General features: G+C 37.9%; 1 protein-coding gene across 2 annotated transcripts in view; it reads right to left on the bottom strand.

The window, feature by feature from the left end:
• The window catches only part of USP3 (ubiquitin specific peptidase 3), a 108,734-nt gene that overhangs the window by 72,888 nt on the left and 10,690 nt on the right, over positions 1–25,156 (bottom strand). Inside the window, exon 3 of one of the 2 annotated variants that reach the window (XM_044230736.1) lies at positions 2,293–2,353. In XM_044230736.1, the coding sequence (XP_044086671.1) occupies positions 2,293–2,353 (61 nt within the window). Of the gene's footprint in view, positions 1–876; positions 959–2,292; positions 2,354–25,156 lie in introns of those variants that run through there. The other variant, XM_044230737.1, reaches the window with a different exon arrangement.

Genomic DNA, 25,156 nt, shown 5'->3' with positions numbered 1-25,156 from the left:
ACAATATAATCATAAGGCATCACTACTCTTAGGTCTTCAAAAACTGATCATCTGTACATAGTACATAGAGGTCATTTTATCACCACACTATAGTCTCAATGTACTAGATGTTTATTGTAAGCATTGTAAGCAAGAAGTATTACTGCTGATATTAATATTATATTATTGCTGATAATTAATATTATATTACTGCAATGTTTTGGCCAATATTCAAATATACCACTCAGAAGTTACCAATTATGTATAAACTGGATAAATATTTCCCTCATCTAATTTTAGATTTTAACTGAACAATTTGGTCTAAAAAGGAAAACCATCAATATATATATGCCACAGATTTCTAACCACAATCACAAGAATTTGAAAAATAAATGGGATGATGTTGTGAAGGCTGATGGAATATACAACCCAAATATGCTACTTATAAATTGAAGGAATATTCAGCTTAAGACATTCTGCAGGAAACCGGTCTACAATTACTGAAAAATCAGAATCCCTGGCAATCAACATCCAGGATCACATGAAAAAAGAAAATTAACCAATCAGCTATGTAAAAAGAAGATCCAAATACAAGCTACTCTCACTGTTTAATCTACTTAATCATATTTCTCTGAAACTATGCTGAATTTCTAAACTTAAGACTGCTTACAAATGGTAACAGACTACCTGCAGAGTCTAGAAATTTTTCAATTTATTTTTCCAAAACCTACTTAGAGAACTATTTGTCCCTTGCTATTAAGAACATTAACCTCTCCAATTTTTGAGAGTCTGTAAGGTCTTTTTGTTAACATAGGACCTTCAAGATTTAGGTCGTAGAGCACTATGAGACAACTGGAGAACAGAACTATATAAGTTTTATTGCATTATAATTCTCACCTCTCAAAATCTAGGAGAGGAATCTGTCTCTTCAAATGCAGAATTTAAGTGCTTCTACTTGTCTTCTTTTTAAAAAAAAATGTTATCTGTACAAAGTTTTTTCAGGTTCCCCAAATCCTAGAGATTTCAAAGCCACAATTAAGATATACAGTTAACATTTTACAAAGGTACTTTTAAGTGTACATGGAAAAAAAAAACTCAATTCCATGACTCAAAATGTGAAAAATCAAAAGTTAACTGAACACAGATGCTTTATTCATGCAATGAGGGTTTAAAAATAATGGGGAAATAGTCCTAACAAATACAATGTAGATTTCAGCGTGTGTGACAGTTTGATTTCCTATTCTCTTGCTGCTAAGCTATTAACTTCTAAGTAAATTCGAAGTGGATTTTCTAAGTTAAAAGAGCAATAGAAATAAATGTGCTGTCAAGCTGAAAGAATGCAAAGGTTGAGGGGCTCCTGGGTGGCTCAGTCGTTAAGCGGCTGCCTTCAGCTCAGGTCATGATCCCAGGGTCCTGGGATGGAGCCCTGCATTGGGCTCCCTGCTCAGTGGGAAGCCTGCTTCTCCCTCTCCCACTCCCCCTCCTTATGTTCCCTCTCTCCCTGTCTCTCTCTCTCTGTCAAATAAATAAACAAAATCTTTTAAAAAAGAAAAAAGAATGCAAAGGTTGATTTTTGAGTTTGAGTTTGAGGAATAAAGTTACTAAACTATTTATGTAACATCATTTTGAAGCCAAGAAAGGGGAGGAAATGCTCAGGCTTGAACAAGATTTGGGGGGTAGGAGATGTTAAGGCCCTGAAAACAAAAATGTCTTAATGAACAATGAAACATTTGGTACATTTTAGACAGCAATAGATAATGAAATCTATTAACAAGATCATTTTCCAGGGAATTCCTGTATCTATAAACATTCTGTTGTTTTGTTTTAAGAATGATGTGATATCTGGAATTTGATTCAGAAATCAGTACAGTATAGGTAATAGGTGAAACAAGTTTGGCAAGGTATTAATCACTGTTGAAGCTAGGTGATGAAAATCATGTGTTTCAATTATATTATCTCTATACTTTCGTATATGCTTAAATTTACCCTATTAAAAAGTTTAACAAACACCATAATGTAAACTTTTATTTAAAGAATTCAAAGTTTCCTCATTTCACCTTTTCAATCAAATATTACTAAATTATCTGATCATCAAAATTAATTCTTCCGAGTACCAATATAAAGGTTTTTCCCCCTAGATTTTTCTCTGTTTTAACACTGAGCAAACAGACTACTGGGAAAGGGAAGACTTTCAGAGAATTACATACAATAATTAAGCAATGGTGCTAGTAAATCCAAGTCACTAAAACTTTGACATAAAGCTTAAAGGCAAATTGAAAAAAGCAAGTAGGGTAGTGAAGTAATGTCACCTACCTTCCACAATGGACACTTGAACAAGTCAAACAGACCCAGGGGCTTTTGTTGGAGCGGCACACTAATAAAAAGAAAAATACACAATATACCAATTGTATCATGTTACTTCCCAGTTTCTCCCCTAATCTGTAATATCATATCCTGTGATTAAGTTATAAATTCCACAGCTGCTTAGGTGTACTGAAATCACAAATCTCTGCTTTGTGAGTGCATTTACACAGAAAGGCTACCTAATTAAAGTTATATTAAAAGAACTGAAATGCATGTCCACAACGGCTGCTCATTTTAATTGTTGACTCAACTCAAATACTTCAACCACAAGTTAAACACATATACACTTTTTTCTTTTATTACTTATTTCTTTTTGCCATGGTCTCCAACAAGCTAATGACAGTCTATTTTCTCTTAAAAACATTTTTTAAGTCTAATTTTTTAATCACACGTCTTTGCCAGGCAGATTATATACTACTATAAATGACAACTTTTTCAGTTTACTTAATGAGAGGCATAACCTAAAGATACAATTAGGAAGACTAAATCCAGTTCTTCCCAAATTTACGTCTTGCTTGCATGAAATACAATTCTAAATTTGACAATTGCATTTAATTCTTGCTGAGGATATAACCAAGACATTAATTATTTTAGTTTTAGTATTACAGGGATGAGGCAGATAAGAAAGGAATGAAAACTTTAAAAATATTGATTATAATTCTGCTTGCAGTTTACTCATTCAATCTAAAAAAAAAAAAAGCCCAATAAATATAGGAATGATTTTCAAAAGGGAAGGGACATAAAAATCACCTGAAAAGCTATTTCAAAACATGTATGTTCTACTCAGGCAAGATATCTACATTGGGATCGGGACAGAGGACAAAGAACATGTGTATTTTGGGAAAAGTAGCTTCTCCAATGACTACCTAATACAACCCCCTAAGAAACACAAGTCCACATATAAGGGGTATGGGAGAGGCACCACAACACAACCATAAATTCAGGAGTATAATAAATTCACTACCTGGCATGTAGTATGTGCTCAATAAACACTTGTTGAAATTTCAAATTTCCTAGTTTCCTAGTTTAAGACACCAAGCTCTTCCAAGTTCTGGTCCCTACTATACTGCTCTTGCCTTACAGGCCTTTCTCCCTGTAAGAAAAATTAACCAAAACTGGAAATAAGATTCATCAAGAACTGTAAGACCTTTTAATGTATAATGTATAATGAAACATTGTTTAATAGGTCCTCCCAAATATATTTAATTATAGTTTGATCTGCTGCTTACTTTTGATTAGGACCCAAATTCTATGAAGTTAATAGGTTTTTTTTTTTTACAGATTTTTATTTGGTAGAGATAATATCTCTCCAGCACCCTCCAAAGGTAATGGCTTTACCACCCAGTAGGACATTAACCAATTTTATATTGAGTTTATTTATTTCAATGTTCTTTCTTCAATACCTGCATTCACTCAATTCCTCAAATGCTTTTATTTTTTTTTTAAGATTTTATTTATTTATTTGACAGACAGGGATCACAAGTAGGCAGAGAGGCAGGCAGAGAGAGAGGGAGAAGCAGGCTCCCTGCCGAGCAGAGAGCCCGATGCGGGGCTCGATCCCAGGACCCTGAGATCATGACCTGAGCCGAAGGCAGAGGCTTAACCCACTGAGCCACCCAGGCGCCCCCTCAAATGCTTTTAGAATCAGCTTTAATATCCTGCTGGTTTCCTCATTAATGAGTTAAATAAATCTCTGACATACATTCTTTTTGTATTTGTCTGGAAGGGAAGAGGTGGGCAAGGAAAACTAGGAAAGCACAATGATACACAGCCCAAGGGATGCTGCCTGTCTGGCCAGCGAAGGGCCCTATTTTTTTTATATATATTTTTAATTTATTTATTTTGACAGAGAGGTCACAAGTAGGCAGAGAGGCAGGCAGAGAGAGAGAGAGAGGGAAGTAGGCTCCCTCCCGAGCAGAGAGCCCAATGTGGGGCTCCATCCCAGAACCCTGGGATCATGACCTGAGCCGAAGGCAGAGGCTTTAACCCACTGAGCCACCCAGGTGCCCCTCCAACTACTTTTGAATACGAAAATTGCATGGTAAAATTCCCTTCTGGCAAGCAAGGGTCCTACCTGTCCTTAGTACATTCACACATTTACATTAACTGCCAGAGTCATCCTGAAGGCATTTGAGTTTTTTACTCAATTGGGTCCAATTTTATTATATTTGCATATAAGCTACATGACTGAAAGGCTAAGAACACCTTCCAAACTGCTAACAACAATTATTATAGGCAGGTACAAGAAAAGACCATATGTGAGAGGAGACTGTTGGCTTTTTATTTGTACACCCCTGTGCTATTTGACTTATACTAACAAGAATGTGATTTTTTTACAGAGGAGCAAGGGGAAGGGAGGGAAAAATAAAACAAGACAAAATCACAGAGGGAGACAAAACATAGGAGACTCTTAATCATAGGAAACAAACTAAAGGTTGCAGGTGGTGGACATTAAGGAGGGCAAGTAATGTAATGAGAACTGGGTATTGTAAAAGATTATGAATCACTGACCTCTACCTCTGAGACCAGTAACACATTATATGTTAATTAACTGAATTAATGAATTGAATTAAAAGTTTTAAAGAAATATAATGTTTTATAGTTTAAAAAGAAAGTTCTATAAAGTATATTTAAAAAAATAAATTAGAGGGCGCCTGGGTGGCTCAGTGGGTTAAGCTGCTGCCTTCGGCTCAGGTCATGATCTCAGGGTCCTGGGATCGAGTCCCGCATCGGGCTCTCTGCTCAGCAGGGAGCCTGCTTCCCTCTCTCTCTCTGACTGCCTCTCTCTCCGTCTACTTGTGATCTCTCTCTGTCAAATAAATAAATAAAATCTTAAAAAATAAATAAATAAATAATAAAAAATAAATTAGAGGGTGCCTGGGTGGCTCAGTGGGTTGGGCTGCTGCCTTCGGCTCAGGTCAATATCTCGGGGTCCTGGGCTCGAGTCCCGCATCGGGCTCTCTGCTCAGCAGGGAGCCTGCTTCCTCCTCTCTCTCTCTCTCTCTTCCTGCCTCTCTGCCTACTTGTGATCTCTCTCTGTCAAATAAATAAATAAAATATTTTTAAAAATAAATAAATAAATTAGAACACAGTTTACTTGAAATAGGTATTCACAGTTTGAGATAATTTGGAGGACTGAAAAGAATATTATTGTTTTGTTTCTCCAACAAATCTTTTTTTCTCTAAGAAACGCCATAATTCAATCTGGAAAAAAAAGCTGTTGAAGTTTAATATTAACTTGAAACAAAAAATTATGTTACAATAGTAAGTTTAGGTTCAAGTTTTTAACTATCTACAGTTTGTTTTCATTTTAATTATGGAAGATTTTTTTCCTCCTTTAAATGAGAAAAAGAAAATCTAGAGCAAAATCACTAGTACTTTGGTGTGTTTTCTACCAAGTGTTCTTTTGTTCCCCTTATAGTTGGAAAAATACAACACATACCACATACAATTTCATGATCTAATTTCTCCACTATCAATATATTACTTTTTAAAAGATTTTATTTACTTATTTATTTTAAATAGAGGAAAAAGAGAGAGCAAGCACTAGTGGGGGGGGCAGAGAAAGAGGGAAGAGAATCTCTACTGAGCAGAGAGCCCAATGCAGCTAGATGCTAAGCTCAGTCCCACGACCCCAAGATCATGACCTGAGCTGAAGGCAGATGTTTAATCAACTGAGACACCTAGGAGTCCCTCCACTGTCAGTATATTAAATGCATTTCTGCATGTTATTGAATTTAGAAGTGTACTCTATATTTAGTCTTATAATATCTCAGTTGCCTCAAAAAGTTTGATTAATTTTTAATTTCTCAATTTCATATTTTAAAATGGCACCGTGAGGCTGAGGGGAGAAAAAATTGGGGAATAATGGCTTGATAGGTATAGGGTTTATTTTAGGATGATGAAAGTGTCTTACAACTAGACAGAGGTGGTTGTAGATGTACTAAATGCCATTGAACTGTCCACTTGAAAATGGTTAATTTTATGTTTTGTGAATTTTACTTCAATAAAATAAGTAGTTAAATGAACAGGTACTTTAGACAGGCATGAGGAAAGAGAGTAAAAGGGAAAAAGTACTGACTTTTAAAAACATGCAAACAAGTGACTGCGCCTTTTAGTAAATCTCAAAAGTTCCCTTTCTGAGTTAAGAAACTGGACTTCTTCTATCATGAATATTTATAATAAGAAAGTTAAAAATATGTGATAGGACAGTTGGTCTTGGCTATTTAAATGATAGTACTTTCTGAGAGCTTAATACTTTTAATACCAGAAAGACAAGTGAAAGCTAAAAAGCTACATAGAATAGGGTATGATACATAGAATAGAGTATAATGAGGCATTCTGAAGCCACTTAATTGCACTGCATTGGGGAATATTCACCTTATTCAAATTAAGAACCTTTGATGTACTCAAAACAATATAAAATAGGATGAAAATATTGGCTTTTTCAATTATTGTTAATATTCAATTATTGTTAAGAACAGAAAAGGGTAGGGTGCCTGGGTGCCTCAGTGGGTTAAGCCTCTGCCTTTGGCTCAGGTCATGATCTCAGGGTCCTGGGATCGAGCCCCACATCGGGCTCTCTGCTCAGTGGGGAGCCTGTTTCCTTCTCTCTGCCTGCCTCTCTCCCTACTTGTGATCTCTCTCTCTCTGTCAAATAAATAAATAAATAAATAAGAACAGGACATAACATGAATAAAAGACTATCATAAATAATCTTAAAATTACACCTAAGGGGCACTCTCTTATAAAAGGTAGTCTCAATTTATAGGAAGATGAGCTTCAAAGGTTTATCTGTAGGATGAACATATTTCCCATGGAAACAGCATTAGAGGTTTCCAGGCTCTTCTATAAAACTCTATGTGAACTGTAACGTAACTAACTAAAATGTATAGCTGACCCTGGAACAATGGAGGGGTTAGGAGTCCTAACCCCCACAGAGTTAAAAATCCACATATAACTTCTGACTCCCCCAAAACTCAACTACTAATAGCCTGTTGTTGACCAGAAGATTTACTGATAACATAAATAGTCCATTGATACATATTTTGTATGTTATATGTACTAGATATCATATTCTTAGAATATAGTAAGCTAGAGAAAAGGATATATTAGGAAAATTCTAAGGAAAAGAAAATACATTTACAGTATTGCACTATATTAATTGAAAAAAATCCACATATAAGTAGACCCATATAGTTCAAACCTGTATTGATTAAGGGTCAACTGTGTATATGTATTTTTTAAAAACCACACATGGTCAATAAAAATGTTTTTAAGCTTTCTGGTAAAATATAAAAATATTAAGCTGAAGGGTTTTTTTTTTTTTTAAATGTTAAATGTTAGAACTTGACAGAAAGAATTATAAGGATGGGAACTTAGAGAAGTTCAAAAAGATAAGTCTAGGGGCACCCGGGTGGCTCAGTCATTAACCGTCTGCCTTCAGCTCAGGCCATGATCCCAGGGTCCTAGGATCGAGCCCTGCATTGGGCTTCCTGCTCAGTGGGAAGCCTGCTTCTCCTTCTCCCACTCCCCCTGGTTGTGTTCCTTCTCTCTCTGTCAAATAAATAAATAAAATCTTTAAAGAAAAAAAAGGTAAGTCTAAGAACTTATTAGGGCTCTTTTTATTAGACTTAATCACACTTCAAGGTGATGGTCACAGCAAGAAAGCTGGGCAGTGTATTTCTCATACTGTTACACTTGGCCACAACAGGATCACTGGATCTCATAAACAGAGTATTGCCTTTTACTTAGAATATGTTGCCAAAGTTACTCTTTTTTCCAGCAATCTCTTCCATTTGCTTGGATTCTTCCAACCACAAACTCAGTGTCCCTTTTCTAAGCTCAGGCATCTCAGCCCAGAAGTTGGTACTAACTAGGCTCCTTCTTCTCTCCTCCTTCTGCTATGGCCTTAGAACCATCCTCTCGCCGTGTTCTCACCTCAGCCAACAGGCCTGCAATTTGGCAACAGGGCCTTTTTGGAGGAAGAGGAAAGTCTTGATCCTCTCCTGAACTAGAGCCCACCTTTGAGAAGGTAGAGACTGTAACACATACGCTGGGCAGGGGATAGAGATGGAAGAGCACCAGCCTCTAAATCATGCTAATGCCATGAATTCCTCCTAAAGTCTCCAAAGCTTTAACTCGCCTAGAAACCAGGAAGTGAGAATTGACAGGGCACAGAGGTAGAGGGAAGGTATCCAAATGATCTACAGACCAAAGTGGTTTTATTCCTTACTATTTTTCTAAAAGGAATGGCAGTTATGCTCCTTTTATCGAGATAAGAAAGACTGCAAACTAGGGAATTTGTGTGTACCAGGGCCTATTTACACACAGATGTTTTCACGTTGCGTTCAAAAGACAAAGAGTTCATAGGAGAAAACAGCATCTACACTTTCCACCTAACCACTAGTCTTCAATCCCCTTATTATTTATTACATAGAACCTAACAATATAGAGTACATTTGATATTTAAAGCCTATCAACATCTCTCCTGGAATTCTTTTTTTTTTTTTTTTTTAAAGATTTTATTTATTTATCAGAGAGAGAGGGGAGAGAGCGAGCACAGGCAGACAGAATGGCAGGCAGAGGCAGAGGGAGAAGCAGGCTCCCCGCCGAGCAAGGAGCCCGATGTGGGACTCGATCCCAGGACGCTGGGATCATGACCTGAGCCAAAGGCAGCTGCTTAACCAACTGAGCCACCCAGGCGTCCCTGGAATTCTTTTTTTAATAAATTAATTTATTTTTGAGAGGAAGAGAGGGAGAAAACATGCACAAGCAGGAAGAGGAGCAGAGGGAGAGGGAGAGAGAGAATCTCAAGCAGACTCCAGAGTCCCATGAGAGGCTTGATCTCATGACCCTGAGATCATGATCTCAAAAACCAAGAGTTGGACTCTCAACTGACTGAGCCACCCAGGCGCCTCTCTCTTGAAATTATAAAGTTTTGTTTCTTACAAAACATCAAGCACCAATGCTTATGACACCTTAGTCAGTGCCTCTACACACAAAATAGTTCAAGCATACAGCACTGACACACAAGCCACTTAGAGTGCATCCATTATTCAATTGTTGCTTCAACTGGTAGTGAGAGGCTCTTTATCTTCTTAAGAATTCAGAAAGGTGAGGATCTGATGACCAAGATTCTAGTCCTGGCTCTACCACTACTAGCTATAGAACTGAGAACATCACTTCTCTTCTGGGTCTATTTCTTCATTGTAATATGAAGACTAGGGAATAAGCATATCCCCTCTAATCATATAATTCGTCAAAGAACATAAGGGATAAAATAAATGAAACAATAATGTCATCCTCCCCTACAGACAAACGTCTTCCAACTCCACTCTCCACTTAAGGGCTTAACAGAAGGATTAATTGCTAATGTAGTATAATTTTCTAAACCAGTGATTTTCAGCTTTTTTTTTCCTGCCTTGGACCACTTGAGAGACAAACACATTCCCACCACATTGCCCATCAGTAGCAGCAACTCATCACAGCTGTGGGGATGGAAAGTGTGTGGAATCACTGAACAAACATGCTACTATGACAGTAAAACTCAGAACACCACTCCCTCAACACACACAAAATTTTTAAAGCTCAACACTCTAAAACTATTACCAAGCCATAAGAAAACATCAATAATATAGTTTTGTTTTGTTTTTTTAAAGCAAGTTCATGGGGCATCTGGATGGCTCAGTTGGTTAAGCATCTGCCTTCAGCTCAGGTCATGATCCAAGGGTCCTGTGATGGAGCCCCACATCGGGCTGCCTGCTCAGTGGGAAGCCTGCTTCTCCCTATCCCACTCCCTCTGCTTGTGCTCCCCATCTTGCTGTGTTCCTCTCTGTCAAATAAATAAGTAAAATCTTAAAAAAAAAAAAAGGCAAGTTCACTTTTATCTAGTTAATATTCATCCAAGACATATTATGGGCCAGGCACTATGGCAACCACTTCAAGAATATTACTTCATTTAATCCTCTAAAATCCAGTAAGGAATACACTATACTTTGGCCTGTTTTACAGATAAAGAAACTGAAGCAGAGACAAGTTATGTAACTTGCTAAGTTAGTAAGTGACAGAACTAGAAACCAAACTCTGTTTGAAGGCGTGGACTGCTGTAAAGCAGTAAGTCCAGAAGGTTGTCATTTTTGTTTTAAAAAGATTTTATACTATGTGTTTCTGTGTGTATATTATATGCCTCTATATAAAATTTTTTTAAAAGTCTGGAAGGATATATGGTAACTGTTAATGGTTATGTAAAAGGAATGGGTTGAGGGATTGGAGCCACATGGACCTACATTCCACTACAGTGATTTTTTTCAGAAAACATTCCTTCTTTTATAATAAAAATTTAAATGGCTTATATTTAAAGATACTGGTATTATAAAGTTGTCTTAATGAAATAGACTTATTCTAAACTATTAACCATGAGTGGTAAGTTAAATCAAAATCCAAGATTATTATAACTCTATGGGTTTGTAAAAATATAATCAGTGAAAAGAAAATTTTTGCAGCTCTTTTTCAAAACACACACACACACACACACTACACAAAAGCATCAATAGCAAAAGTGTTATTCCTCTTAAAACTAGAGAATAGGGCAGTATTATCATAAAAATTCTATGAATATTCCAGTAAACATAAGTAGAATTATATTCTAGAACTAACCCAACTAACCCTCCAACTGAGATATTTTTAGAAATTTAAGAGCAAGGCATATAATCTTCTTTATACCATAAATATTATTTGAACCATATGCTCACAAGCCTATTCCATGCTAAAAGTCCTGAAGTCTCTCCTATCTTCAACTTGAATCTTCTGAAATTACTGGGGAAAGAAGTAGGTAAAGTCAGATAAAGAGAGAGCAGGAACTGGGCCATAATATAGTCCAGAAAAGAAGAAATCAGTTATCTTAAGCAACTGCTAAAGGTGCCAGAGCAATCTAATGGAACCAAACTCATTATCTGTCGCCCCCCTATCCTCCAGTGCTGATCATTCTGGGAATGGGCATTGGGTTCCCAAGGAACAGGGAAATAGGACAGTTCTCTTAAAAAGCAACAGGAGGTGCTCACGGCCGAAGGAGTGAGCCAATGCAGACTTTGGGAGACTAAGCAGAGGTCCAAATACTGGAGGAGGAGGAGACCAAGCATGAGCACCAAATGCAAAGAGGACAGAAATGGCAGGTTGGGACTCAAGGCCAGGATCACAGAACCAAGAGTTTAGGGACAAGGTAGGAAAGGCAATGATGAAGCAAAGCTTATCTTGGTCATCTTTCCACTTTGCCCATTAAAACCTTTTCCACTTTCTGGCAGCTCTTTCCTGCCTCACTTCCATTCTTACTCAAGATTTAGCAATCCAGGGGCACCTGAGTTGCTCAGTGGGTTAAGCCTCTGCCTTCGGCTCACGTCATGGTCTCAAAGTTCTGAGATTGAGCCCCCTCTCCACTTGGCTCTCTGCTCAGCAGGAAGCCTGCTTTCCCCTCTCCCTTTGCTTGCCTTTCTGGTACTTGCGATCTCTTTCAAATAAATAAAATCTTAAAAAAAAAAAGACTTAGCAATCCATAAATGTCTTTCTGAATCATTAAATAAGTAAATTGTTTTCTGGTAAAGTCACAATTCAATATTTCTCAAATCATTCTCTCCTTTCTGTTTAACAGCCCTGTAACAGATTAAAGATAGCCACAAAGTTTTTGACACTACTCCCATCAAGAAGTAGATCTGTGTCCTCATTCTTTGAATTTGGCAGGCTCTGTAGTTGCCCTGACCAACTGAGTAAGACAGAAGTGACTCCGTATTCATTTGCAGGACTAGGCCTTAAGAATTTGGCAGCTTCCTTTCACTATTACTTGGAATGCTTACTCTTGGAAAAGCTAGCCACCATCTAAGGAGTCTGATCACCCAACATACCGTGAGAAACCCAAACCACATGGGGAGACCTTGGAGAATATGACACCATGGCGTGGGAGGACTGGGAAAGGGAGAGCACAGAAGCAGCAGACATGCGGGTTACTAAGCCATCTTGGTAGAAGACGCTCCAGCCCCAGGTACTCCAGCAGATGCAACACCAGCCAAGTTCTTCCTAAGGTATGATCCACAAAATCAGAAGCAAAGTAAAATGGTTGTTTTAAGCTACTAAGATGTGGGATAGTTTGCTATACAGCAGTAGATAATCAGAAGACCACTTATAGAAAGAAGGGTATCAGTGATAGAGCATCCATCATTCACACCTGCCAAACTCACTGAAATGACTAACACTCTTGTTTAACAGAAGGGAGGATGGGAGCCTCCAAGAGGTTCCACCCATAAGAATCAAAACTATACAAGGGCTAGACTATCCCTCTGCAACAGAAGTAGTAAGAAAGTAAAAGACAGGGTGGCCTATCATAACTAAGCTGCCATCATCTTTGGGACTGGATCTTTCTGTATCCTTCCAATATTTTTTTTCCTTCTAATATTTTAATAACTCAAATCCAGATGTACTGTCACTACTATAAGGCAACCTAATTCTTTCTTTAGCACTCCTAATGTTGCCCTGTATTATAAAAACAACCTTCAAAATCTCAAAAAAACCACTATTTCCATAGCAACCCCAAATTCTGAATAAAGATCCTTAAGAAAGTGTCATTGGCACCCGCAAGAATTCCTTTTCTCTCCTTTAAAGCTACCAAGCCTAGCCTTCATACCTTTTCCCTCTCTGGATTATGTTCTCTAATAAGCATTCTGGGAAACCTCAGATTTTACTAAAGGTTCGATTTGAAAAACTGAACATTTATGAATTGAGAACATCCTACTTCATTTCTGTTTCCAATTCTGTCTTTGCTCTGAGTTCTGACATATTCCTGAGCCAGCCTGACTTGATCCCTGTCTCACACAGCAATGTCTGATCCCAAGCCTCTGTAGTTGGAATCAAGATCCCACATGCTAATAACCAGAATCCCAAGATTTCCAAGGAAGTGCTCACATTTTTCTCTTAAAGTTCTCATAAAACTGTTGCACAGCCAGCCCAGAAAGAGGAAGAGAGGGAAGGACACAATGACCAGAATTCTACTCCAGATCATCTAGGTTGAACTAGGCAGAGGCCTTAATCACCTGTCCTTGACTCTTGCCGAAAGAAATCTTCCTTCTCTCTCTCTCTCTTTTTTTTTTTTTAAAAGATTTTACTTACTTATTTGACAGAGAGACTGTGAGAAAGAGGGAACACAAGCAGGGGAAGTGGGAGAAGGAGAACCAGACCTCCTGCTGAGCAGAGAGCCCAATGCAGGGCTCTATCACAGGACCCCAGGATCATGACCTGAGCCAAAGGCAGATGCTTAATGACTGAGCGACCCAGGCACCCCAAGAAATCTTCCTTCTTTAACATAAAAATGTACCAAATGACTAGGTTACACTCATAAGAATGTAACTGTTACTATACAGACTCAAAATAAACATGTTAGAGGTCATGTGATATAATGAAGCAAGCATGGGCTTCAGGACCAACGATTTTAAATTTACCTTCTCGCTCTACCAGTTTTATTCTATGACCTACAGGAGCTGGTTCCAGAGCCAGCTTCCTCATCTGTAATACAGGGCAAATACCACCTCTACCTCACATGGCTGTGTTAATGATTTCATGAGACAAAAGATATAAAGTGCACAGCAAAGGGCCTAACAAACAGAAAGCACCAGTAATGGTCAGTTCCTTTCCATTAAAAACACATTAGAAAGAATAAAATGGTTGGCAGGGGTCAATTCTGGTTGCTGCAATTATATCTAACAGTTAACGTATGGCCACATATACCATGACTACTAATTCTCAAAATTTTTTCTCTTAGTTTACACCCACTAAAAGGAACTTCAGCTAACAATTCCTTTGCCTAGAAGAATTTCGTATACATAAGTCACATTAAAGTTAAAACTCTCTCAGAAACTCCTCCTATATCTGACCTAAAATTAAATTACATTCAAAACATCAAATGAATCAGATAAAATACTCAATCCTGATATGCTTATTTCAAAATCTGACTGAACTACTAAACCACCTTCATGTCAGAATCATTAAACTTTATACACCTAATGTAAAATAAATATATTTAGAAAGCAAATACAGTTCAGGTGTACATTCTGAGTGATGTGCAAAAAGGTTTAGACAACTTAGGAAGATGTTACTCAGATAAAATATTTAAGTACAGAGACAACTTAAGTATCAAAATCATACTGAAAAATACTGAACTCAGAGGTATTCAGAACAGAGATTAAATCCTGATTCACCAATCTAATCAAGCAAAAACATACCTTGAGTAAACCAACACCCAATACAATGTGCTAGACCAAAGTCATTTAAAAATATTTTTTAACTTTGAAGGATAGTTGACACACAATTAGTTTTGTGTCTTGTTACATTAGTTTTAAGGTATACAACAGTGATTGGACAACTCTATACCTTACGCTATGCTCACAAGTATAGCTACCATCTGCCATCATACAACACTGTTACAACACCACTGTGTATTCCCTATGATGTACCTTTCACTCCCATGACTTAAACATTCCATAACTAGAACCTGTACCTCCCACTCCTGCTCACCCATTTTGCCAGTCTCTCCACCCCTCCCTTCTGGCAACCACCTGTCTGTTCTCTGTTTATAGGTCTGTTTCTGCTTTGTTTTTTAGATTCCATATGAGTGAAATCATATGGTATTTGTCTTTGTCTAATTTATTTCACTTAGCATTATACCCTCTAGGTCCATCATGTTGTTGCAAATGCTAAGATCTCATTCTTTTTTAAGGTTGAGTGATATTCCAGTGTGTGTGTGTGTGTGTGTGTGTGTGTCTCCCAGTTCTTTTTTTTTTTTTTTTTGAGAGAGAGAGAGAGAAGCAGGCTTTTTGTTTTGTTTTGTTTTTGAGAGAGAGAGAGAGAGAGAAGCAGACTCCCTGCTGAGTAGAAAGCCTGGTGTGGGGCTCAATCTCAGGACCCTGAGATTATGACCTGAGCCGAAGGCAGGTGCTTAACTGATTGCGCCAACCTGGCACCCTCTCCCACATCTTCTTTATCCATTCATCTGTCGATCAACACTTGAGTTCCTTCCTTATCTTGGCTATTATAAATAACACTACAATAAACATAAGGATGCATATATCTTTTCTGAATTGGAGTTTTCATTTTCTTTAGGTAAAAAAATATTTAAAAATTTCTAATTCTTGTTTTAGCAAAGAAGAAAAAAGGAATGATTTCAACTCATATCAGATTAAATATATGGTAATCAGCTTATTTTTATTAACCAGTAGCTCGAAATTCAATTCCTCTTTATCCACCTTACTACCAGATTCTCTTTAAGAAGCAATGTCCTTGGCTCTTAGCCTACTTTACCAACCTTTTCCATGTCAAGACATGCACAGAAAATGATAACATCTGTATGGCACACGCACACAAATTCAAAATGCTTCCCAGGACCATAAGTAGGATCCCCTTGGAGGCTACAGCCACCCTTGGGCTGAGGGAATCCTTATCTTAATACATGTATAATTCATTCACGGTCCCTCTGACGAGAAGTTGTGCTAGCCGATCTTTTACATGGTTATCTACCAATGTAGGAGGAGGTCTCCCTTCTGCCGTGATGCCCACTTATTAGAACAGACTGGAAGTTCTCAACCACCTGAGAGAGCCAGAAGCATTTCCTGAGAATCCAAATCTAATGCTCTATGATCTGTCAGAGAAAACAGATGGCCCATATCCCCATTTCTACCCTGTGTATAACTGTCTTGTCCTACTGAAGTTCTGTGACTGCAGGGAGCAGCCAGTCAGCAGCACAACATGAAGGAACCTAACATGAATTAAATTAAGAAAGATGTCCCAGAAAACAGTTCAGTCTGAGTACTCAGACGGTAAAACAGCACTGATTAGTATATATACGGAGCAATCAGTTGCTTAAAATGAAAATAGACCCAGAACATATCTTATTAGCTACTATGTACTGACTAAAAATGCTTTCAAGGCCACTTCTAGCTCTCTGATTTCAAGGTTTCCCAGACAGAAAAATAATTACATTAAAGTATTTCCCTTCAACAGCCTTAGGTACATTTGTAAGACCACAGCAGATGGGAAGACAGGAGCAGGCAGGCAAATAGGTTGAAGTATTATTATAAAAACACTTAAACATCATTGCTCACACAACTAAGAAGTTAAAACTTTCAATCTTCCCTGTAGATACTCCTAATACAAAAATACATTTATACAAGGCTATTAGTTGCAGCATTATTTGTAAATGTAAAATACTGGAAACAACCTAAAATAAAGGATCCAAAACATAAGAGAATGGTTGAATTCACTGTGACACATTCACAAATGGAGTGCTATGAAGCTATTAAAAAATAAGGAAAATTTATACAAACATAGAGTGATATACAGGATACACTGATAAATGAAAGAGGCAAAGTCCAAAAATATATAATTAGTCTGCTACCTTTTTAGAGAGAAAGATAAGAACATAGGAAGAATAAATCAGAATAATTGTCTACAAGAGTGGGTGGCAGTGAGTGAAAGGACTGGGTAGTAAACTTCTCAGTATAGTTTTAGCTTCTGGAACTATGCTAATGTTTTAAGCACTCAAAAAGGAAAACAAGAATCATTAAGGAAGAGGTGGAAAAAAAATCCAAAATGGAAATCAAACACAAATGAACCCAACTATATGCCAAATAAATAAGTGTATTAAAAGATGGAGGGAAAGTAATTCAAATGACTTTTGAACATAATACTTTACATATTGTCAGTACATAGACAAAAAGAACCCTAAACAAATACTGAACTCTAGTTCAAGGAGGTTTCCTTTACAATGGTATGGGTTAGCAGTTCTGGAATTACTTTCTCTGATTATGGCACAGAGAAAATGAGTACATATGCTGAGGATAATGGGACCCAGATTTTCAATGTTGGAGAAGAGCATTACAAATAATAAAAGGGGCAAGACCAGACCTGTGGTGCTGAATTGGAATTATAAGTATTAATATAAACTCTCTCTCCCTCTCTCTCTCTCTCTCTCACACACACACACACACACAGAGACATGTGTATTTATTTATATTTCTTAGCTCTTATCTGCTAAGAGATCTTAAATTTTTTTTAAAGATTATTTATTTATTTGACAGAAAGCACAAGTAGGTAGAGAGGCAGGCAGAGAGAGAGGAGGAAGCAGGTTCCCCGCCGAGCAGAGAGCCCGATGTGGGACTCAATCCCAGGACCCTGAGACCATGACCCGAGCCGAAGGCAGAGGCCCAACCCACTGAGCCACCCAGGTGCCCCTCTGCTAAGAGATCTTAATTTGCAAACATTATTCCCCACTAAACAGAATAAGGGATACTTAGAAAAACGGCTGATTCCAAGGCTGGGGTATGCTGAGTACAAGATGAGCCTGGAGTATCTTGTGTCCAAAAGAAAGAGCTCAAAGGACAATAGGGACATGTCCAAATTCCAGCTTAGGTCACTCCCACCAGCCAAAGCTGTGATAATTCAGGCCTCAAAATAATAATGATATCAAAGAATAAAATAAATATCTGCGAGTCCATACTAATACCATAAATGAATAAACAAATAAGTGGGAGGGAAAGGAAAGCTCTTCTTTACAGAATACGAATACATTTAGAAAAAATGCAAGTTAAAAATTCAACATCTTAAAAAAAAATTCAACTTCTTGCAACTATCCTAGTAATAAGTGATTCAGTCAAGAATCATCAATGGTTGTTAAGTTATTGGGTGAAAGCCTGGTGATACACAAAATCTCAAAGTACCTCTCACAAGATACTTACTAATAGCAAAGGGAAAAATAGTAACTTTATAGTGGAATAACCTTGAAAATATTACCTTAATATGTGAAGTTAACATTGCCAAAAATGAGACAAACCAACCTCATAAACCTCTTGATATGATGCCCTGAGAAGACACATTACTTTTGTAGAATTCCTACCAAAAAAAAAAAAAAAAATGCATGACCTGAATCAAATCATGAGGAAACATCAGAAGAACTCAAAATGAAGTATGTTTTATAAAAATAATTGGCCTGTATTCTTTAAAAAATACCACAATCTCAGGGGCATCTGGGTGGCTCAGTTGGTTTAAAGTGGGACTCCTGATTTCAGCTGAGGTCACAATCTCAGGGTCCTAGGATGGAGCCCGAGGAAGGGCTCAGCAGGGAGTCTGCTTCCCTCCCTCTCCCTCTGCCCCTCCTCCAGTTCATGTGTATGCCTGGTCTCTCTCTCAAGTAAATTCTAAAAAAAAAATTTTTAAATGAATTTAAGAATACCATGATGTGAAAGATAAAAACCAAGGAACTCTTCCAGATTAAAGAAGTCTAAACCATTATAACAACAAAATGAAATGCATGATCCTGGATTAGATCTGGTGGAGGTAGGCAGCTGTAACACAAAGGGGAAACTGCTATAAAGGAAATATATAAAGGACACTATTGGGACAACTGGAAAAATCTGAATATGGAACATGCATTAACTAATACTACTCTATCAGTATTAAATGTCTGACTTTGATCAATATCCTATGTTTACTGAAAAGAAACCCCTTGTCCTTGGGGGGAAAAAACAAGTATTTATAGAAAAGGAGTATTTTACCTGCAAATTACTCAGGAAGAAAATACATAAAGTGAGGATGTGTACATAAACGATAACAAAAATGGGGCAAAATATTAACAACTGGTCAATCTAGGTAAAGACTCTTAACTATAGAGAACAAACTGATGGTGACAAGAGGGGAGGTGGTGGGGGGATGGGTTAAATAAGTGATGGGGATTAAGGAATGCACTTGTGATGAACACCGGTTTAGTACAAAAATGATGAATCACTAAATTCTACACCTGAAACGAGTATTACACTGAATGTAATACTTATTTAAATGTAATACTTTATTTAAATAAAAACTTGCAGAAAAGAAAAGTAGATGGGAGTTCTTTGTACTGTTCTTAGCAATGGTTCTTTAGGTACGGAATTGTATCAAAATAAAAATTTGAGATTAAAAAAGTTTTATTCTTTATTTCTAATTAAAAACTTTTTAAAAAAACCAAAACACAAAGGAAAAGTTTAAATTATCAATGTGTAGAGGCAAACAGTTTTATGAACCCAGCATTAACTCCACTAAATTGATGGATAATGAACTAATACAGTAAAAATATTACAACATATTAATTACAGTAGTCCAAATGGCCTTACAACTGCATTTCTTTTACATATCCGAAGTCTGGCTTGTGATTTGGCTTCCTAAACAGATTCAAACCCTCTGGTTTACCTATTCTTTCTCCTGACTCTGATAAAAGCAACACTATTTTGCTCTGTCCATAAGAGAAAGTAAATCTGAGTTTGCTCTTTTACTCAAATAGAGTAATGCCAAAATTTCAGTTTTAATGATTTAACTATCTGAATGTAACTAATTAGAACCATTTTTTATAGGACAACGCGTCTTGCCCTAAAACTGATTTAAAATATTTCATTTAAAAATAGACACTAAGGGGATGCCTGGGTGGCTCAGTGGGTTAAAGCCTCTGCCTTCAGCTCAGGTCATAATCCCAGGGTCCTGGGATTGAGCCCCACATCAGGCTCTCTGCTCAGCAGGGAGCCTGCTTCCTCCTCTCTCTCTGCCTGCCTCTCTGTCTACTTGTAATCTCTGTCAAATAAATAAATAAATAAATCTTTAAAAAAAAAAAAAAAGACTAAGGGGCGGCTGGGTGGCTCAGTCAGTTCAGCACTGACTCTTGATTAATGGCTTAGGTAGTGATCTCAAAGCAGTGGGATCGAGCCCCAGGTCAGGCTTGGGGCTGGGTGTGGAGCCTGCTTGAGATTGATTCTATCTCCCCATTTCCTTCTGCCCCTCACCCGACTCAATCCCTCCTCCCATATTCTCTCTCTCTCAAAAAAAAGAGACATCAAATAAAACATGGCAAACCAACTTCTCTCTTATCTCCTCTCCTTTCTAACATCCATGAAAATGACAATAAAGGAATTAAACAGATACAAGGATAAAGAGAACATGTGAGGCAATCAAAGCACACGAGATTTCAACATGTTTTTGGAAGCCAGGAAGAAGTTAAAGGAGCAATAATAATCTTGGTAGTGCAAAGGAGGTTACAACCTAACTGCCAGCAGAGAAGAATGCAGGTGGGAGGTGACTCTGGGCTTAGGGACACTGGGCAAAGCAGAGAGCAAGGGGAAGGACAGGACTGAAAACAATGGATTTAAGGGCTGTAAGGAACAACTGAATCATGGAACTTCCTATACCCTGATGTCAGAACATCAGTGGGCAGGAGTACAGCTCCTAGAGGGAAGACTGAAAAACTCAACAGAGCTAAAGAAGTTCGCATACAGACATCTTCAGTGTTACCTCCAGTGAAGAAGACAGCCTTTTCTCCCATCTCACAGTGAAGCCCACGGACAGAGCTTTTTAGTGCCTCACTCAATGAAGACAGACAAAGATAAAACAAATCCTTGAAAAAAATCTCTAGTATGAGAGAATAATTTTATTTTAAGATTTCATTTATTTATTTGAAAGAGAGAGAGAGTGAGCACAAGCAGGATGAGGGCAGAGAGAGAAGGCGGCTCCCCACTGAGCAGAGAATTGATGACACAGGACTACTCAATCCCATCATGACCTGAGCCAAAGGCAGACACTTAACCAAGTAAGCCACCCAGGAGCCTGGAGAGAATCATTTTAAAAAGAAGAAGAAGGGGCACCTGGCTGGCTCAGTTGGCAGTATATGGGACTCTTGATCTCGGGGTCATTGAATTTGAGCCCCATATCGGGTGTAGACACTGAAAACAAAATGAAACAAAAGACAAAGAGGAATCCAGAGGAAGTAGAAACAATGCAGGGAGCACAGAAAAACTTTAAAACAAACAAACTGTAAAACCCTGGAGTGATAGGAAAAAATACTGCAAAAACAATAGCAATGGGATATAGGAAGAAGTAATGATCAGAAAAATAAGCAAAAGTTCTTGAAAATTAAAAATATGATTAAATATCCAAATTCAGGGGCGCCTGGGTGGCTCAGTGGGTTAAGCCGCTGCCTTCGGCTGAGGTCATGATCTCGGGGTCCTGGGATCGAGTCCCGCATCGGGCTCTCTGCTCAGCAGGGAGCCTGCTTCCTCCTCCTTCTCTCTCTACCTGCCTCTCTGCCTACTTGTAATCTCTCTCTGTCAAATAAATAAATAAAATCTTTAAATAAATAAATAAATAAATAAATAAATATCCAAATTCAATGGAAGGCATGAGGAGGGAAAAAAATCAAGGAAATATCTCAGAACTAGAACCAAAAGGCAAAGAAATAAAAAGATAAGAAAATTGCAAGTTCTACCTAGGACACCTAACATTCAATTAATAGGAGTTCCAAAAAGAAAAAAGAACAAATTAAGAGATATAGTATGGAAAGATAAGTGTGGTATCAAACATAGAGACTGAAAGGCCCCTTGAGTACCCATCACAATAGAAGAAAAACTACACATGCCAACACACATCACTTTGAGATTTCAGAAAACTAAGGATAAGAAGAATATCCTAAAAGCTTCCAAGAGAAAAAATAAAATGATATATATGAAGGCACAGTAATCAGAATGGCATCAGGTTTCTCAACAGCAATACTGGAAGCCTAAAAACAAAGGAACAACACTTTCATGTCTCTAAGAGAAAAATCTTGTCTAATATTCTATAGTTGTCAAGCAATCAAGTGCAAAATTAGAATAGAAGTGTCAGACTTGCATGGGGTCAAAAATGTGCCTCCTATTAGAAGGGAGTGGGATGATGTACTACAGCAAAACAGGCTAATAAATCAACAAAGAAAAAGACATGAGATACAAGAAATGAGAGCTCTAATACAAGAGAACAACAAAGGAATCAGAGGATAAAAACTGTCCAATAGGCCTAGAGAACGATTAGTTCAAACTGGAGGAAGAGGAGTCTACAAAGGAGGTGTTGGGGGGAAAAACAGCACTAAGAGATTGTCTATACACTTAAGTGCTTGGAAAATAATATTCATAGACATACAACAGATTTATAAGTATATTTAGGAGCAAATATGTAGAAGGTAAACTTTTTTTAAAAGGCAATTATTGGGGCACCTGATTGGCTCAGCTAGTAAAGCCTGCGACTCTGGATATCGAGGGTTGGGAGTTTGAGCTCCACACTGAATGCAGAGATTACTCAAAAATAAGATCTTAAAAAAATTGAAAATAAAAAGGCAATTATTAACTCAAGAAAAAATAAAATTCAAGAAAACATAATCTCTATGTTAACCAAAACCTGTATTAGAGTTATAGTAAGAAATGGAAAAGGGAGAAGGGAGGATGGTACAAACACATTAATGTCCTCATTTACCACAGCAAGATGTGAAGGAATAAAGCCTAAAAGTGATAAATTTTAAAGAAATAAGAGTGTATTACTTAGAAGTTTGAGGTATTGAGGCACTTGGGTGGCTCAGTCAGTTAAGCATCTACCTTTGGCTCAGGTCATGATCTCAGGGTCCTGGGAGGGAACCCTGAACTGGGCTCCCTTCTCTGCAGGCAGTCTGCTTCTCCCTCTCCCTCTGCCCCTACCCTCCCACTAATGCTCTCTCTCTTGGGACGCCTGGGTGGCTCAGTTGGTTAAGCAGCTGCCTTCGGCTCAGGTCATGATCCCAGTTGCCTGGAATGGAGTCCCACATGGGGCTCCTTGCTGGGAAGGGAGCCTACTTCTCCCTCTGCCTCTGCCTGCCACTCTGTCTGCCTATGCTCACTTGCTCTCTCTCTCCCTCTCTCTCTCTCTCTTTCTCTGACAAATAAATAAAATCTTAAAAAAAAAAATCCTCTCTCTCTTGCTTGCTCTCACTCACTCTCAAATAAATACATTAAATTAAGCCTTAAAAAAAAGTATACATGGGGGACCTGGGTGGCTCAGTGGGTTAAGCCGCTGCCTTCGGCTCAGGTCATGATCTCGGGGTCCTGGGATCGAGTCCCGCATCGGGCTCTCTGCTCAGCAGGGAGCCTGCTTCCTCCTCTCTCTCTCTCTGCCTGCCTCTCCACCTACTTGTGATCTCTCTCTCTCTGTCAAAAAAAAAAAAGTATACATGTATTTACCTGCAGAAGAGAGAAAACTAAATAGACCTTAGCGTGGGTGGTTGTGGACAGTACGACTGAAGGTGAAGGGGTGGGAAATTGCTGCTGTGTTTTAAAGGTTTTGATACTGGCGCACCAGGGTGGCTTAGTCAGTTAAGTATTTGCCTTCAGCTTAGGTCATGATCTTTAAAAAAAAGAAAATAAACCTTCTGATATGATCACTTAACTGTGTCTACGTATTACTTTGTGAAAACTTCAATTAATCTTTTTTTTTAAAGATTTTTATTTATTTATTTGAGAGAGAGAGAGCACAAGCAGGGGTGAGGAGGTAGGAAGAGGGAGAAGCAGGCTTCTGGCTGAGCGGGGAGCCTGATGCAGGGCTCACTCCCAGGATCCGGATTTTGACTTGAACTGAAGTCAGACACTTAACCCCACTGAGTCACCCAGGCACCCCATGAATTAATCTTTAAAATGATAAAATCCTATCAATTCATGCAATTGCTCACACCATTTTTTTCATCTTAAAAAAAAATATGCCTAAAATCTATTACATGGCACTGGGTGATATACGGAAGTGTTGAATCACTGTAGTGTTTATCTGACGCTAGTATAAAACTGTATGTTAACCATACTGGAATTAAAATTTTTCAGGGACACCTGGGTGGCTCAGTTGATTAAGCATCTACCTTGGCTCAGGTCATGATTCCAGGGCCCTGAGACTGATTCCCTTATCAGGCTCCTCACTCAGCAGGGAGCCTGCTTCTCCCTTCGCCTGCTACCCCCAGCACCCCCCCCCACACTATCTTTCTCTCTGTCAAATAAATAAAATCTTTAAAAAGGTGTTTTTTAAATCTCTCACTTGGCATAAAAATTACAATAACACTTTATCATTTTGAGGTATGCTAGGCATCAACTGAATTCCCTGTGTACTACAAGCAGAATTCACAGGGCTAATGGTATGTGTCCTTTACTACAGTAATTTCAAAACTGGCCAAAATGTGTCATCTATATATTAACAGATCCAGTTACCTACAGAGCTAGAAAAGAGAGAGCATCTGGTCCTGCTGACTTCCCACATAGAGGCAAATTCTGATCCATAAGGCTGGTCTCATTGGCTCAAGCATTTTATTCTATTTTAAATTTTCTGAAATCACTTTTCAACATGAAATGAAAACAACATATGGAAGCAATGTATGTGAAACTACATAATCCCCAAAACAGTAATCACGAATCTGACTTCTTCAGACCTACTTTGGTGAAAAACCTAATGAAGTTACTATGCTATATCTACTCTACCAGCCTTCAACTAAATACTGGAACTGTGCCTCTAACTCCAAATGAGGGGAAAGGGTAGTGAGGAGGAGGCTTAAAACTACTAAAGCCAAGGCAGATTACCAAATCAGAGTCAAATGGGCCACTCTGCTTCTGGAAGACCAAACACAAATAATTAGAAAAATCACCAAGACTTTATATTGCTTTGAAAATAACTTCCCCTATAAAGCAGATTATGCAAAATGAAAACAAAAGCCATGGATCACTTAAGAATAATTCTAACATCCAATATTTCCATTTATTTAATATAGCAAGAGCTGACACTATTCCGTACTTTTGCCAACAGCCTGAATAAACAAATCCATGGTTAAACAGTAGCAGCACCTTCAAAAGAAATAATAGGTCATAAATGTAAATACCACACAACTATTATTGCAAAAACAATAGTAAGTATATGCAATATAAGATTCATATATATATATGAATGAAGCATT

Source organism: Neovison vison, chromosome 13 (genome assembly GCF_020171115.1).
Source record: "Neovison vison isolate M4711 chromosome 13, ASM_NN_V1, whole genome shotgun sequence".
In the NCBI taxonomy this organism is placed as follows: domain Eukaryota; kingdom Metazoa; phylum Chordata; class Mammalia; order Carnivora; family Mustelidae; genus Neogale; species Neogale vison.
This window is presented reverse-complemented; position numbering and strand designations above follow the sequence as displayed.